The following is a 17,245-nucleotide window of genomic DNA, read 5'->3' on the forward strand; positions in this document are numbered from 1 at the left end:
ACATTTTAGAGGGTCAAAAAGTCGTCTTGTACGCTGGAAAATACGGTATTTAAATAAGTGTAAGGTAGAAAAATTCGAAATGTGAGCTAGCTTTATCAAGCTAGCGATTTCTGGTAATCTTAATGGTAAATACCCTTTATGCTTGATGAGATAGTCAACCTGACCCTTTGTAAGCCATGAAAACAAGCGGAACACTTACTAGCTCACACAAATATTTATTGGTTTGCTTTAAAGGCACGAAGTCTTTTAAAAAATTGATTGCCTCAGGCCTTCCAAAAAAACTAATACTGTTACATGGTAGCATGGAGAGAGAAAAAAGCTCAAGTGTCACTTTATATTCTAGTAAAAATCAGCAAAGTGAGAGCTGCCTATTTGTACGGGCAAGGTTCTCAAGTAGTTTTAAAATAAATCAGAAAAAATGATAACTTATGCAATCTGCTTATATGAGTAAAGCAGGGCAATTTGAGAAATTGTTCTCTGCCTTCTTGAATGAGCTACAACTATGGATTCCTGAAGAAGTTCATACTTTTTGTCCTGAATATACAGTTGGCCATCCATTTTTGTGGGGGATCCTCTCTTTAACTTTTATAGTTTTAAAGAAAAATTGTCAGGGGAAATACAAACTTTGTACTCCATTTAATTTATTTAACTTTATAGTACTCTTTTGTACTGAATCATTTTGAAATCCACTGTTGTACTTATGTACTGGGCTCTGAAATCTTTTAAAATTTTACTGGTCACTGACCAAATAAAATATGTCTGTCTATATCGTGCTGCCCTTCAGTCAGCAGGTTACCCCTAGACATCTTCGCAAAAGTACAAGAGATGGGGAGATGACACTTCAGAAGGGACATAGTAAAGATGGAATCCCTAAAATACTGCTGATGCTTCTTTGCTATTTGTACAAAGGATGTTAGCATATTCTATTTTCATGTAATTATGAAATGTATAAAATCACAGGAGACAATGTTTTTATATTACTCTATTTTACTTTATTTTATTGTGTATCACTTGAAGTTTACTGCCACACTTATGTATGTTTTATATCTTTTCAAATTTTGCTGGTCATTGACCAAATAAAACATATCTATCTATCTATCTATTGTGGGGGATCCATTCTGGACCACCCCGCAAAAACAGAGGCTTGCACTTAATCAAACCCCGCAGGCTTGAATAGAGCACGCCCCCGTGCGCACAGTAAGAGTGTGCATGCCATTGCAAATAGCAGGTCGCCCCTCCGCATATTTTCAAGGGTGCAGATCTCATTAGGAGGGGCGACTGTATAACCTTTATTCGAATGTGTGTATACATTGAGCACAATACATGTTGCACTTTTCCTCTTAAACTGTATACTGTATATGGCTAAAGAAATTTCTCCACTTCATACATAGAGGGCTGCATACAGTCATCCCTTCATATTCACGGACTTAAGATTGGCAAATTTGATTATTCATGATCTCAGTGTGAGCCTCACCCACCTCTTTTTTCCTGTGCTTGGGGCAGCTGATTGCAGCTATCCCAGGTACAGGAGAAGGTGAGCGGAGTCGGCGCGCACGCTGCCCAATCCCTTTCTGTTGTGCTTGGGACAGCTGACTGCAGCTATCCCAGGCATCAGGGGGGGGGGGGGGGGGGGGGGGGGGCTTGCACTCTTGGTGAATTTTTCATATTCACAGGAGTCTTGTTCCCCTAACCCACGTGAATATGGACTGACGATTGTATATACAATATATGTTTTGCTGCAGTTTCTCAAGTGTGAAATCGGCTACTTCTTTGTTGTTCACCTTTTATTTTGCTTGATAAAACAATAGTTAAAAACAAGGCATATTGTTGTTTATAAAAATTAATTTAAAAGATTTTGCCTATTTAATTAAAATGTTTGTTTATCACCTCTCACTGATCAGCATGCTAGGTACCCAAGGCAATGCAGAACAGATAACATTCTTTAAAAAACAAATTAAAACTGTATGTTTAAAACTTGTTTTTAAAAAACACAAAACTATAAACAAAAGTTCATCCTGATTTAAGGGACCAAAAGTGCAGTCTTTGCTGCCTGACAATATCCTCAAATGGTATGGAACCAGTCTATCTTCCCTTGGAAGGGAATGCCTTTTGCAACCAAAGTCTTGCTACTGAAAAAACCCTGTTTACCGTATTCATCATCCGGACCTAGCCTCTCAGCTATCCTCTTCCTAGTAAAACAGCCTCTCCGATTATGTATCAGCTTAAAATCAGAATAAGGTCCTTGTTAAGTCCTCTGCTGGTTTCACAAAAGCTCTTTCTTGCCACAGAATGATCATGTGCATCAAACTGAAAAAATCCTGTACAGGATATTATACTCACCAGCTGCACATGCTGCTAAGAACTTTTCACTCTTGCAAGGCTGTTTTGCTATAAGGTGAGTACAAGACCTGTATTGCTAACAAAAAAGGAACACACAAGTGTCACTAAAAATTGCACACTTATTTTATAGAGACAAGGCAAGAAAAAGGATTCAGTTTTGAATTAGAGATACACTCTTGCAAAAACACATCATGCACTCAATTCTACTCCTATGAATGTCATATTCTGGAAAATACCGAAGCTATTACATTTAAATGCATTTTATGTATTTTTATTAATTATCATCATTACCTCAGTGTCAAGGAAAATACATTCAAGTTTCAGAAGCAATTCAACCAGGATCTTCTTTTCTTCGTTCTTAAATCCAGTTAGCTGGATTATCCTCGGTTTCTGGATGCTGCTCTCCATCTGTTTAGAAAGGAGATGCACAATAATAGTCACATAAAACATGCTCGAGGCATCAGTCATATGAAAATTTATGCACTTCTGTAGTAATGCTACTGAAAGCCTTTGAATCAGTCCTGTTAGGCACAATAAATCTCCTTTCCAGGATTTCAACCTTCTCTCCAAACCTAGCAAAATTACATTTATACCCACAGCCTATGCCAAAAATTGGCTGCAATCTGGACTGAGGATGCATCTACACAGTATAAATAATGCAGTTTGACAAAACTTTTGTCATGGCTCCAACCTACAGAATCCTGGGATTTGCAGTTTTGTGAGGCATTAGTCCTTTTTGGCAGAAAAGGCTCACTTAATTCTGATTTGAGTAAACCTACTGAAATGTAGTCAAGATAGATGTCACGCCCCATTGGTTTTAATGGGTCTAATCTGGAGGGTCAGCATGGTGTAGTAGTTTGAACATAAGACTAGGACACTGGGAGACCAGGGTTTGAATCCCAGCTCAGCCATGGAAACCCACTGGGTGACCATGGCAAGTTACACTGTCCTTTTGCTCAGCAGTAACCCTGACTTTGTACTTTCTTTTTTAACTGTCCTTAGTAATTGTTGGCTAGCAGAAATTACCTTAAATCCAAACTTCTTTCAGCCTAGGGCTACTGGAAATTGCTTAGGACCACTCTGGTCTAACTTTGTGCTTTCATAGTAGCACCAAGCCTGGAGAAGGTTGGACCAGTGACCCAACTCTTCATTTTGTTCCCTCTTTTGGCAAAATGGCAATCTCCTTGTTGGCCAAAGGCTAGTTCAACATGGAGATTCTGCCTATTCCCAACTCCTGCAGCAAGCATCTCTTTCCTTTGGGACTGACTGCCTTGTAAAAGTAAAGAGGCAGTGTGGCCTAGTGGCTTGTGGGCTGGATGGATCTGGAGAGAAGGGCTCATGAAACCCTCTGGGTGAGTCTGGACAAGGCAGGCTCTCTCAGGCCCAGAGGAGGGCAATGGAAACCTCCTCTGACAAAGCTTGTTGCCAAGGAAGTCCAGCCAGGACAGGCTCCCCAGGAATCTGAAAGGACTTGAAGGCCCTCAACAAGGAGCCAGAAAGAAATGCCGGCTGCCTTTGCTGGGCTTTGAGCCTTCCTTTGGCCATGGCCTCATTTCTCCCCAAATGCCCCCATTTTGTGGTTGTAAGATCCAGTGGCCACGTCCTCCATTTCCCTCAAATGCCCTACATTTTGCCCCATAACATTTGGCCATTAAGGGTTCTTTTAAAGCTCCATTTCCCTCAAAGGCCCCCATTTGGGGCTGTAACACTTGGCCATGACCTGGCCTTTTAGCTTCCCTTTGGCCTGTCCTCCATTTCCCTCATCATGCCCCCATTTTGTCCCTGAGTGTGAGGGAGTGGGACGAGGCAGCTCCCCCAAAGCCCCACCGAGAGGCAGGGAGAGAGCCACAGGCCTGATTTACCTCCGGGGCTCCGCGCGGCCTCCCTCCCTGGGGCCCTGTTTCCCGGCTCCTCCTTGAGTTTTGCGCGGCTCTTGGGAGCTCCTCCCCGGTTCCCGCCAGGCCCAGGCCCTGCCTCCCTCCCGGCAGCAGCGGCGGTTCCTTCCGGGGCGTCGTTAGCGACGCTGGCGGTCTCTGGGGCGAAGGCAGGGAGGAGCAGGAGAGAGGCCCGCCTGCCCAGCGGTAAGTGCCCTCGGAAACGCCCGGGAGCAGGACTAGGCCCAAAGGGGGCTCCGACTCAGCTGCTGCCCAGGAGGAGCCCCCGACGCCCGCCATTTTGAGCAGGGCTCAGAGGCAGATGGAGGGACACACGTTCGCTGTTTGCCTTCGAAGCGCCTGCCTACTTGTTCGCCCGTAATCACTGGAAATAGGTGGATAGGATCAGGGTGATCCGACGTCCTCCTTTTCCCGGACGCGTCCTCTCCATTTCAGCCTCCTCCTGCCCAGGAAGAATCCCTACATGTCCTCCATGTTGAGCAGGATTCAGGAGCCCTTAGGCTTGCCTTTGGGGTTGCCAACAAGTCAGAAAAGACTTGAAGACACACAACAACAACAACAACGCCAAGCACATTGATGTAAACTCATGACTCTGAGTCCTGCTCCAAATGGATGGCACTCTTTGCGCTTCCCCTCGGAGGAACGTGTCTCTTGGTAGGCAGGCAGGCTGCCCTGGCTACAAATCAGGTCCTAGGATCAGGGTGCCCAGGCGTCCTCTTTTCCCAGGACGTGTCCTCCAGGAAGTGTTCCAGAATCTCCTCCATTGGGAGCAGACATTTCTCTACAGAGGAGGCTTTGGGGCTTTTCATTTTGCAGTTTCCCACGTTTTCCTACATTTTGCAGTGCCTTTTGCAATGAGGAGACCTGGTCCCCCTGCTTCTGGCCATGACTTGAATGATGAGGAAACAACCATGCTCTGTCTGATAAGAGAGAGAACAGCCCTGAACCTCAGAGTAGCCTTCTCCTTTCCCTCCCTTTCAGCCTCCTGTCCAGGAGTAATCCCTAAATGTCATCCATTATGAGCAGGACTAAGAAGCATGTATTTACACTTCTGTCAGGGTTTTTAGCTCTGATTCGGTCACCTCCTAAATGTTTCTTGGCTGTCCTGCGTTCTGCAGTGCCTTGGCCTCCTTTGAGGTTGGGACATTTAGCCACCCTGCCATAAAAGCCTCCTCTTTCGACCCCTCAGAAACACACCGGAGTAGCCCTGTGTGGAGGACCCTGTAGTCTCCAATGGACAGATCCTCCAGTCCACAAAAGCGGGATCCTAAATACCTCTGCTGCTTATTTTTTCAAGGTGCCAGGAGGAGACTCTCTAACACACATCAGTTTAAAAGGATTAATAAGATGTGCGCATATTAAAACAATCTACATCTAAATTCATCATTTAAAATTCACAATTTAAAAATCATCTGAATAAGCCTGCCGGAAGAGACTGGTTTTCAGTGCTGTTTTAAAATCACTACACCACACTGACTCTACAACACTACACCCACTGTACCCACACAGGGTAAGGCTGACTAAATCCCATTGATTTTAAGAGAGCTTATCTCTAAGTATAGACTTGCACTGCTAGTCATCAAGGAGATGCAGAGCTGTGAGCCCTGAGCTGTACTGCTGAAACCTCAAGCTTAGTTCATAAAATGAGCTCATTTTAGATATTGTACTAGGTCTGGACAGCCAGCATGGCATAGTGGTTTGAGTGTTGGCTTACAACTGTGGACACCAAGGTTCGATGCCCAGCTCTGTCAGGAAACCACTAGGTGACCTTGGCCAAGTCACATGCTCTCAGCCATAGGGGAAGGCAATGGCAAAACCCCTCTGAACATATCTTGCCAACAAACCCCCATGATAGGTTTGCCTTAGGATCACCTTAAGTCGGGAATGGCTTGAAGGGACACAACAACAGCAACAACTAGCAGTTAGCTTTCTATTTAAAATGGTCATTTTGCATAGTTGACAAACCTAAAAAAAATGTTAATCTTATTACTGTACTAGGTCAGGAGGGGAAAGGTCTGAAAAAGCCAAATTGAGTAGGAAAAGATGGGCTTTCAGAACATAAAGTCACAGCTCTTGGTGACATGAACTCCTCTTCCTGTAGATCCTACAACTGAATGTCTGGATTTGGTATTCTCCAAGTCATATATTGACTCTTAAAGTGGCTGCTGTCACACTGCAGTATTATTGTAGTTTGATACTACTTTAACTGTAATTACTCCATCCTATGAAATCCTGGGATTTGTAGGTTTTGTGCCACCAGAGATTTCTGACATAGAAGGCTAAATAGCTCACAAAACTATCTTCCATTGCATTGAGCCATGGCAGTCAAATTGCATTAATTCTGCAGTGTAGATGCAGCCTCCTTATGGATTGCTTTCAGATCTTTGGTCACTGTAACTGTACTTTGTATAAGCAAAATAAATGCTGAGGAACACCCCCCCCCCCCAGTAATGGGAGTTGTGAATGAGCTGTCTAAATATGGTATTCCTTAAGCCAGGAACTTGTGTAAAAGTCCTACATGTATTCCTGGTCTAAGAGGCTTTGTGCTAACAGAGGGAAAAACTAGGCTCATTTCCATGGATTTGTGAAAAATCTAATCCAGAAGTATTATCATACCCAATCTGTACTCTTTCTGTTCCCCTTGGAACCTCCCTCCATTCCTTAACTTAAGTCATGTACTCTGGTCATATAAAGGCTACAACAATGGCACAGCTGTGGTGTTTCAAGGTAGGCTGGGTTTAATACTTTAACTAGGGGGCTTCTTCCTCTAGTACACAGCTCTCCTGTTAGGAGAAGTGGATGGACTTGATGTATTATGGAGGTTTTACTACTATCTTTACTGCCCTTTTCTAATCTTTGTCTTGGTTTGACAGAGCAGTAGTGACTTGTAACTGTAGGATTAACGCATGTGATGCAGTAGGAAACTGCAAAGCAACACAATAAGAAAGCTCACACTGCCTACCTTACAGGGGTTCATTGTGACAGAGGACTTTATCACACGTGGATCTATGTGCTTCCATTCCAAAAATGGTTAAAGTGCTGGCATCCCAGAAAAGCAAGCTCATTTGCTATTGGTTATCACACACAGAACCCAACAAGGGGTTAAAAGCACATTACTTAGAGCCCAATGCGAATTTGGCTATCAAGAGGAGACAAACACATCCCCATTGCTAGCGTAGAAATATCTTTTCTGCATATGGTCCAAACTGTCATTTCCACAAGTGCCCCCCACCATCACCACCATTACATGCTCCAGAGGGAAGGGAAACCAGGCAAGAAAATCCTCTTTGCCCCAGAAGCTGTGTCAGAGGAAGAGACACAAAGACCTGACACGAGTCTCTTCCTCCTCCTCAAGAAAACCCAGACATTTTAAAAATCTACCCAGAAAGAAAGTTTCACTTTGAAAAAGAAGACGTATCTGGAAAAAGTAGGAGACAGGAAGACACAGTAGCTTTTTAAAACTGTTTTGATGCTCAGCATGGTGATGTGAAAGGCTTTGTGTTGATGACTGTAATGGTTTTATTCAAATTATAGTTCTTTCAAGTTCTTTCATAGCCACCCTCCACAAGTGCCTCCCTCCACATGCTCCAGAGGGAAGGGAAGCCGGGCAGGAAAATCCCCTTTGCCCCAGAAGCTGTGTCAGAGAAAGACACACACGAGAGAGAGAAGAGAGAGAGGGGGGGAGGAGGGGGCTGGGTCCATAAACCTGCCTGATTCCAGCGAGGGCTGATACTCCCAGATGCCCTTCTTTTCCAGGACGTGTCCTCCATTTCTCCCTCCTCTTCAGGAAGACTTACAATACTTCCTCTCCCTCTGCCTTCTCCCACCAGCTGATATCTAATTAGAGGCTGGAGGACGAGGGAAAGCAGCCGGGTGATGCTAAAGAGGGGAGTGTATGTGTGTATCCCTTTAAGAAGGAGTCTTCCTTCCTCTCCCAGGCACAGTAAAGGACCCTAGGAAATCTGGGATCCAAAGGCATTTGGAGGCTTGATTTTTCAGGCAGCTAGCATTACGTAAGGGAAGTCAATTCACAAGCAAAATGGAAACATAAATCCAGTAGTTTTGCAAATGTGCGCTTTTCTTGATTTACCTCTCATTCTCCCTGGATTCTATCCAGATTGTGTGTTGCATCATATGATAAGCATCTGCAAAGTTGTCCCTAATACTCTGGATGACCCTGCATTGGGGCCACTTTAACCTTCCAATTTTTCTCATGTGTTAAAGTCCAGAGTATGAGAACCACTGGGAGCCGGTAGTGTAGCGGTTTGAATGCTGGACTAGGACACCGGGAGACCTGATTCAAATCCCTGCTCAAGCCGTGGAAGCCCACTGGGTGACTTTGGACAAGTCACATTCAGTGTCAGAAGAAAGCAGTGAAAACCCCTTTCAACATTTGTCATGGCGACCCAAAGGTTTCTTTGGGTTTTCTTGGCAAGATTTGTTCAGATGGGGTTTGCCATTACCTTTTTCTGAGGCTGAGGTTTGACTTTCCCAAGCTCACTAGTGGGGCTTTGAACCCTGGTCTCCAGAGCTGTAGTCCAATACTAAAACCACTACACTAGGATGGCTCTCTCAAGGTACAAAAAGGCAAGAAGTGGTGTGTAGATTCACTGCTAAACTGGCTGCCTTCAGAAAACTGGATTCTGTTCAGCAGTTTTGAATGTGGCATGCATGAAAGATGGATCAAACCACTGAGAAACCATTGAGTTTGGAGATAAATGCTCACTCTTGCAGATTATACCAATTCAACCAGGGAATTCATCATTTCTGAAGGAAGACCTGGTAGGCAATCAGATACACCACAGGAAGCCCAACTTGGTTACAGTGTGGTGACAACATAAGCTGAACCATGTTTCCATACTGAACAAAATGTAGTGGGAGACCATTTTACACCAGTTTTTTCCAGTCTAGAAATGGCAAAAAGTAAGTCACAGATCAAATGTATTCAACAGAGTAAGCCATTGTGGTGTCTGCTGTTGGAATCCAATCTTGTAAGAATCCAAACAGAGTTCAGTCTTCATGTAAAAGTAGTAAGTTTATTAATCCATGATCTAGTGAGCACAGCCAGTCCCAGGAGAGTGAGATGAGGAAGAGAGAGCTATCAATTCCTCTTCAACCCTCTTAATAGTTTATATATACTGCAGCTGATATCACTAAAGGTACCTTACATCACACATATTCCCATCCACTAAGCAAAAGATAAGAAAAGTGGCAAATAGTGTGCCACAAGTAGTAAATTTGCTTACAAAGATGACTGGAGCATCTGATGTCTGGTTGCTTACAGAGTGCCTTGTACAGGAGGACATGGGACCTTTATATTCCCTGAAATACACCCCAGTGGTCATTCAGTGAATTTTTTTATTTAATACACATGGATGAGACTTAATTCATTGCCGTTTAAATAGAAAGTTCATGAATATCTATACCACTTGAGTATATTTCTGTAATACCTTATTCCTTAAGTCAAGGCAATACTGTATACTTGTAATTTTGTATTGTGTTTGACCTACTTGCTTTTTAAATCCACTTACTTGAAAAGTAATTAACTAAAATAGTGTTACAGTGTTCATAAGCATAATTTGTCGCAAGCTTTTTGATACATTACTGCAGCACTCTTTCTTAAGTGTTTTGCAATGTTTATCCTCTTCATTCTTGTAGCATCCTTGCAAGTTAGGTTATAATTAAATACAGCAACTTGCCCAATACCACAGAGAGGATGGCGTGTCTCAAAAAGCAAACTGTTCTTGTTTAATGATGATAATAATAATACTTTGTTCTTATATAGTACTTAAAAATTGTTCCAAGTACTGTGACATATACAGCAAAGACGGACAAAAGTGTGGCCCTCCAGAGGTTATTGGGCTGCAACTCCCACGATTCTTCATCTTTTGCTGTGTTGGCCATGGATGTTGGGAGTTGCAGTCCAACAACCTTTGGAAGACCACACTTTGCCCTCTCCTCATTTCTCTTTTTAGTGATACAAAAATTGGTTTTATTGAACTGTACTTAAATAAATGATTGAAAAGCCATTTTAGCATGTTTCCACATTGAACCATATTGTGTATAAATACAGTACGTTGTTAGTGGTTATAGACCTCTCTTATAATCCTCTTTTGAAATGTAGTTTTCAAATAATGCTGAAATGTTTGTGAACATATTAATTTTACTAATTTTAGTTGATTTTTTTGTTTTGTTTTTGCTTAGCTTTGTTTTTATAAAGTAGCTTGTTTTTACCTATGACTTTTCTAAACACCTGGGAAGTCTGATGCATAATGTTCACACCCAAGTAATAATGACAAGTTCAGTCAAAAGGAAAACAAGAATAATTTATAAAAGGAACTGTAGATAATGATGCCAGCCAGTTCTTTTAAAGTGCATCTATCTCACCTTTAATGAATTAGGTTTGTCAACAGTGTATGCTTTATGCACTGCTTCTAATGAAATGGCATGCCAGCAGTATAGTGTACTTTGAGGTTTATGCTATCAAAGCTTTTTGCTGTCTTAAAATAGACCTTTTAAATAATAGATACTAAAACTACATTTAAATAACAGTAAGGTTGCGACACAAACACCAAATGACAAACTTCAGACAGTTCAAAGTCTGACATCTTGTCATTAACTCATATCATTGCTTTTTTAAAACAAACAAACAAACAATGTATGATTTAAGGGACTGAGTGTCAGCTTAACTTTATATATCTTGGCTTTTGTTATTGGTGTCACAACCTTACTGTCATTTTCACTTAGGCTTTCAGTCTCTTTTGCTAAATTTTTAAAGAAAAATAACTGAATGGCACATCTAAAACAGGCACACAGATTCTTCAATAGCTTGCTTTGAACCTCAAACTCATATCCAGAAAATTGTATCTTGGGGTTGCGTGTTTGCATTTAAGATGCCAGTCCTTTGTTTTTCCCCTCATAAACCATACAAATAGCTCTTCCAGGTAATGCATTTCAAATTTTCCTTCATAATTATTTATTACATTTATTATTTTATATCATGCCTCTTACTATTTAAATCCTTCAAAGGTGATTCACAATTAACTTGACTGAAAATATACTAATAAAATCAAAATACAAATATAAAAAATCACAATCATTTTCATGTAAAGTACTCTCTGTGGGTAGGAGAAGACAGTCCAGCTTGTTGCCTGCTGTTGTCTTCACCCACTTCTTTGGATTCCTGCCCGCGAGGCATTAGGTGGTAAAAGATCCTCTGAGATGATGGAATGAAACAGTTCAGTAGGAACAGGTACTGAAGTGATCTTTCATACTGTGTGATAGTTCAAACATTTTTATTCCTTAAAAAGCCCAACATGTTTCGGCCTTGTCTCCAATTGGCCTTCTTCAGGGGCTATTATAAAATGAATAAAAGTACATTTATTATTGTTGTGGTATTAGGACAACACATAAAAACCATAATTTCTTAGAAATAAAATAGCATCTATTATCCATATTATTGCATACATACCTATTACCAGAAATTTCTGGAGTTGCAGTCTGCACTCAATCAGAGTGGACCATCTGAGTATTAGAAGGTAGGGACTAGGACTACTAGTGGGTTTATATTTATGGAATTGTTTTTAAATGCCTTCGTCATCGGAAGGAAAATCTAACCGCTGACCTCTGACTTCACCACAGTTATTGTATTGTTTTTAAAGTATGTTTTATGTTTTTAATTACACACTGTTTAATTGTCTTTTAAGGGGTGGGTGGGTTGAGGGTTTGGACTGTATATTTTAACTTGTAAGCCGTCCTGATTGCTTTTTGTAGAGAGGCGGAATATAAATAAATTTTATTATTATTATTTATTATTCGTCAAAGAGAACCAGTGAGAAGATGTATGGTGCAATCTGTCCCCAAAGTTACTCAGCTCTGTTCTGTCTAGCTGATGTAATAAGCTGAATTCTTTTTTTATCAATTTATTCCAAAAAAAATTATATTAAACGTTGTATTTCCAAAACTTCATTCAAACCTTCTGGTGCTAGAGTTTTACGTTTCAAAATCCACTCTACCTGTTTCTTCTTTAAACAGTTATTCTGTTGCCACTTCTTCTCCAAAGCAGGACAGCCTCAATCAAACCCTCTTGGCTCCCAAGGAGATTCCTGGCTTGGTCTGTTCAAGGACTCCTTTATTCCTCTTTTGGGGTTGTCTATCCTCATGCTCTTCTCTAGCATCACATCTTCTCAAATGAAACGGTTTTCTTCCCGTCTTCTTTCTTAATTGTCCATCTCTTGCATAAAGACATGGCAATAACAGGGAATGCAACAGACAGTCTTTAAAGAAAGGGCTGCGGATGTTGTGGGTCTTTTTTAAAGCTGCGTTTTACTCTTTCGGCAGCGATGTGTCCCAGGAGAGCCTCCTTTTGCACGGCCCTTTCGCCAGGAAGCCCAAGCGGATCCGGACCGCCTTCTCGCCTTCGCAGCTCCTGAGGCTGGAGCGGGTCTTCGAGAAGAACCACTACGTGGTCGGCGCCGAACGCAAACAACTGGCCAGCAGCCTCAGCCTCTCCGAGACCCAGGTGAAGGTCTGGTTTCAGAACCAGCAGACCAAATATAAGCGGCAGAAGCTGGAGGAAGAAGGGCCCGAGTCGGACCAGAAGAAGAAAGGCTCGCACCACATCAACCGATGGCGCATTGCCACCAAGCAGTCCAGCGGAGAAGACATTGATGTCACTTCTAACGACTAAGGAGGGATTGCCATGGATGGAGAGCCACAGGACACACCACTGCCCCAAGGACACTGAGAGGGATGGACCGGGCAGGATGACCACGGACTCTGGAGAACTGAATGGGACACAGTGGCCGGCGCCAAGTGCTCTGCCCCATTGCCAGTGGTGGGACCCTTTCTATGGGGCACGCGGGAGGGATGCCCGCTCTCGGACATGGCATCTCCATGCTGGGCACTTTTGGTGGTCCTTTGGCCCATGGGGCAGCCTGTGGGGACAGAGATGTGACTGACCAGGACCTGCGGAGGCAGAAGACTACAGGAGGACCCCCAAAAACCAAGGGGAGCGGACCCTCCGTCCTGCGGGTGCAAGCAAATAAACATATCTACCAAGACCTCAGCTGCAAACACACTCCTTTTGTCTTTGTTGGGTTTGGGCTGGATGATGATTAATATTAATATTATTATTATTGTTAATGGCAACAAACAAAAGGGAATACCTTTCCCCCCGTTTTTAATTTATTATTTTGTGTCTGTGTTTTTGGTGTGCGACCGTGTACCTCTTCCCTCTTGTCGTCGACACAGATAGCTGTAGTCTGTGTGTGTCTGTGTGTTGCGTGGGTGCGGGCGGGTGTTACTCTGTGTGGGAATAAAACAACCAAAAAAATAAATAAATAAACAGTTATTCTGCTGAGATTATGTGCTTTCCAGTTTTTTTGTTCTCTTGGTCTTTGCCATTCCCCTGCCCTGTCTTCTGGAGTCCTTTCCATAGGGAAGTTGGTGGAAAAGGGCCTGAAGGGAAGTAGATAGTCATGGTTCAGCAAGGGCCAAGTGTTATCTTTGTCTTTCTTCAGAATATTACTCCAGAGGGCTGCTGGTAATATAAGGCCCAATATTGATGCCATGCCATTGTGCAATATTTGACATTTAGTATTTTACAGATTTATTTACCAAAAAATTGGAATTACACATTTCCTGTGATTAGTGTTTTATGCAATTTTAGTTCTATTTTTGAAATTTAACTATTTCTATTCCCCTTTCATTATAAAAGCATTCAAATCAGCTAACAGGATAAAATGAAAATATACATAAGGTACAATAATAAAAATAAATAAAAAATGGAGTATCTAGATTTCTAAAAATAAAAAATCTAAAATAACTAAAGCAGCAAAATCACACACACACCCCACACACACCCAGATAGTAAAAAGAATAAGAACCATAGTAGTATTGTATTCAAATTCATTCTTTATAACTTACTGCAAGACTTGAATAGGAATGAATACTAGAGGTAAGAAACAAATAGTGAAACTAATTGATTATATGGAAGAACAATCACTGAGTGTGTCTCTGGCCCAAAACAGTTCAAGACCACTTTAAGTGCCATGGCTCAGTGCTAGGGAATCCTGGAATTGTATTTCTATTGTGGCCCCAGAGCTCTCTGACAGAGAAGGCTAAATGTCTCACAAAACTACAGTTCCTAGAATTCCCTAACATTGAGCCAGGGCAATGAGAAATTTGTTTGAAGCCAATAAGATACTCATATTCCCTGTGAAAATTCCTGTCCAAAATGTTACTGCTGTATAAATTGAAGCTTCCATATATTCTGCAAAGGAAGCCCTATGTAGATACTACACATTATATTGAACTCTCTTTTATATTACCTTTATATTACCTGAGCATGTGTAAACATGGCTAGTCAGACCTCAGAAAGAAAAGAAGCAGATGGCATAGGAGCCTGAGCTGGAAATAGCACTACTAATCACTGGGTCCAGGGAGGATGCAGTTCACTCCAAAACAGGTTTTATAAAATAGTGTTTGGTTTAAATTAAGTTTTTTGTTTGTTTGTTTAGTCCACTTCAAGTTCTTACCTCCAGCACCTGTTCATTGCTATCATGTTATGAGTGACTCCTAATATTCTGCTTGGAAAACTGAATATACCAGTTCACAACTACGAGAGTTTGCCTTTTTAATACAATTACTAGATTTCTTAACATTTAAAACTGTATATCAGCTTTACTGAAGTTACTGCTTAACATGTCTGAAAAATAAATCTAACATTTAAAATCTATCAACTTACGTGTCATGATCTTGGGCACAAATAATAAAGAGAGTCAATGTCAATTTTACTCTCTCATATTCACTTCCCTTCACTCCATCTGATTTTAATAATCCTTGTCAAACCACAAACTGTCCAAATTACCTTCTTGACACAGAAGCTTTTAAGGAGGAGACAGAATCTCAACTTTCATTTAGCGACTACAAAAGAAAACTGTCCAGTTGGACAAATATTATTTCCAATCTTGACAACTTCTACGGTAAAGCATGTCTTTTAATTTTAAATCAAGGCTGCCAGGAGACGAATATAGACATTTGTTTAATGTAGATTGACTCATCGGCTTAACACACAAGCAAGAAAAACTGGGTTTTTGCCAGTGGTGTATCCTAAGGGGGAAAAAATCAGCTGTACTTCATAGGGAAACAAATAAAAAAATGTAAAAATGAGGAAAGATAATAACATTAACAGTAATTTTAAAAAGAAGTAGTTTCAGGAGAATAGCTGTACGTCTCTTTCCTAAAACATTTTTATCATTGGTACTGAAAATACATATAGTATGACAGCACTGTGTAGCATAGTATGACATAAACCATTGCTAGCACTGCATATTTTGTATAATAGCAGAAGACACTTTCTCTCCTTGGAGGACTTTAAGCAGAGGCTGGATGGCTATCTGTCAGGGATGCTTTGATTTAGATTTCCTGCATGGCGGGGGGTTGGATTGGATGGCCCCTGTAGTCTTTTCCAACTCTATGATTCTATGAAATCTCAGTTCTCTTTGATTTTTATCAGCATAGGTTGAATAGCATTTGATTGCATTCCAATGAATTTCAAACACCTAAAAACAAACTTTTGGTATCTGGATTGCACTCAGAGACCAAAAAGCAGAGCCTAGGAGATCTGAGCACAGCCCACAGACAATGTGCTGTGCATGTAAGCTGTTAAAAGGATCTCTGAACTGCTTTCTAATTAATTGAGAGTACCAAAGTAGCTTTTAAGTGCTGCATCCTTTATAAAGGAGATGGCTTTTGTTTTTATTTTATTTTATGTGTGTGTGTGTGTTTTTGTTTGTTTGTTTGTTTGGAGAAACTACAGTGAACATCATATGGAACAACAAACATGACAATGTTTGGAATCTTTTTAAAAGGAGCTGTCTTTTTCCTTTTGGAACCAATTTATTGTGTTCTTTCTTATTGTGACTGTTTTAGATACATGAAGTATTACATATGAACAATCTAACCAAAATGCTTGGTACAACTGTAAAACTGTTATTTGCCTGCAAAAGTCGCAAAACACTCCTAGTTATATACACTGGTGCCTCGGGATACGAAATGACCGGGTTACGAAATTTCCGGGATACGAAAACATTGGATTGGGAAAAACTGTTTCGGGTTACGAAATATTTTTTGGGTTACGAAATTCATTTCGGCGCGAAATTCAAACGATGCAAAGTGCAGCTATAGGCTTTCCAGGGCTAACGGAAAGCTAAGGGGGCTGGGTTAGGGTTAGCTTTGGCGCGAATTTTGAATTTCGTTAGCAGCAGTGATTGGCTTGAGAAATCAAGCTGATCATCTGGATTGGCTAACGAAATTGGGGGGGTGGCCTTGCTTCAGAAACAAAAGCCAGCTTCCATTGATCTGCCCCCTTTGTCTGGCCTGGTGGACTGTGTGAGGAAGAGTTTCTTCTGAGCTCTTAACTCTTGGTTCCACTGTTGGTCTGGACTTCTCCTGGCTTTCTGCCTTTGGACTTGTTCTGGCTTTGCCAGGTGTATTCTTCGGATCAAGACCGGCCATCAGGAACTTCTCTACAGGTAGGTGGATGTATTTTTACCTTCTTCTTGTGGGGTGTGAGCATGCTTTGCTGTGGGGTGGTGGTTTGCTTTCTTCATGGCTCTGCTGTTTTCAAAGTGTGGTGTGTGAGTTTTAAAACTGTGGCCAGAGACTCTCACCATAGGGTGGCATTTTATGATTTGGGGTTTTGGCCTATGGGTTTGTGTTCTGGGGTTCTTTGGCCATGGCTGTGGTGATTTGAGAGTGTGGGGTGTGAGTTTTAAAACTGTGGCCAGAGACTCTCACCATAGGGTGGCATTTTATGATTTGGGGTTTTGGCCTATGGGTTTGTGTTCTGGGGTTCTTTGGCCATGGCTGTGATGATTTGAGAGTGTGGGGTGTGAGTTTTAAAACTGTGGCCAGAGACTCTCACCATAGGGTGGCATTTTATGATTTGGGGTTTTGGCCTATGGGTTTGTGTTCTGGGGTTCTTTGGCCATGGCTGTGGTGATTTG

At 41.7% G+C, this 17,245-nt stretch overlaps 2 protein-coding genes across 11 annotated transcripts in view; one reads left to right on the forward strand and one right to left on the reverse strand.

Annotated features, from left to right (window-relative positions):
- Positions 1-4,720, reverse strand: part of SLF1 (SMC5-SMC6 complex localization factor 1) — a 50,007-nt gene extending 45,287 nt beyond the window's left edge. The window contains exons 1-3 of one of the 5 annotated variants that reach the window (XM_042449204.1): positions 4,583-4,720; positions 2,632-2,748; positions 2,341-2,416 (exon numbers count right to left, since the gene is read on the reverse strand). In XM_042449204.1, coding sequence (XP_042305138.1) covers positions 2,341-2,416; positions 2,632-2,748 — 193 coding nt within the window. In that variant the 5' untranslated portion in view covers positions 4,583-4,720. Of the gene's footprint in view, positions 1-2,340; positions 2,417-2,631; positions 2,749-4,193; positions 4,509-4,582 lie in introns of those variants that run through there. The other 4 variants (XM_042449202.1, XM_042449203.1, XM_042449206.1 and 1 more) reach the window with 4 other exon arrangements.
- The window catches only part of KIAA0825 (KIAA0825 ortholog), a 250,061-nt gene continuing 237,118 nt past the window's right edge, over positions 4,303-17,245 (forward strand). For all 6 annotated transcript variants that reach the window (XM_042449195.1, XM_042449197.1, XM_042449196.1 and 3 more), the window contains exon 1: positions 4,303-4,421. The gene's annotated coding sequence lies outside the window, so the exon portion shown is untranslated. The remainder of the gene's footprint in view (positions 4,422-17,245) is intronic.

The sequence above is a fragment of the Sceloporus undulatus genome, chromosome 2, assembly GCF_019175285.1.
Source record: "Sceloporus undulatus isolate JIND9_A2432 ecotype Alabama chromosome 2, SceUnd_v1.1, whole genome shotgun sequence".
NCBI classification, from domain to species: domain Eukaryota; kingdom Metazoa; phylum Chordata; class Lepidosauria; order Squamata; family Phrynosomatidae; genus Sceloporus; species Sceloporus undulatus.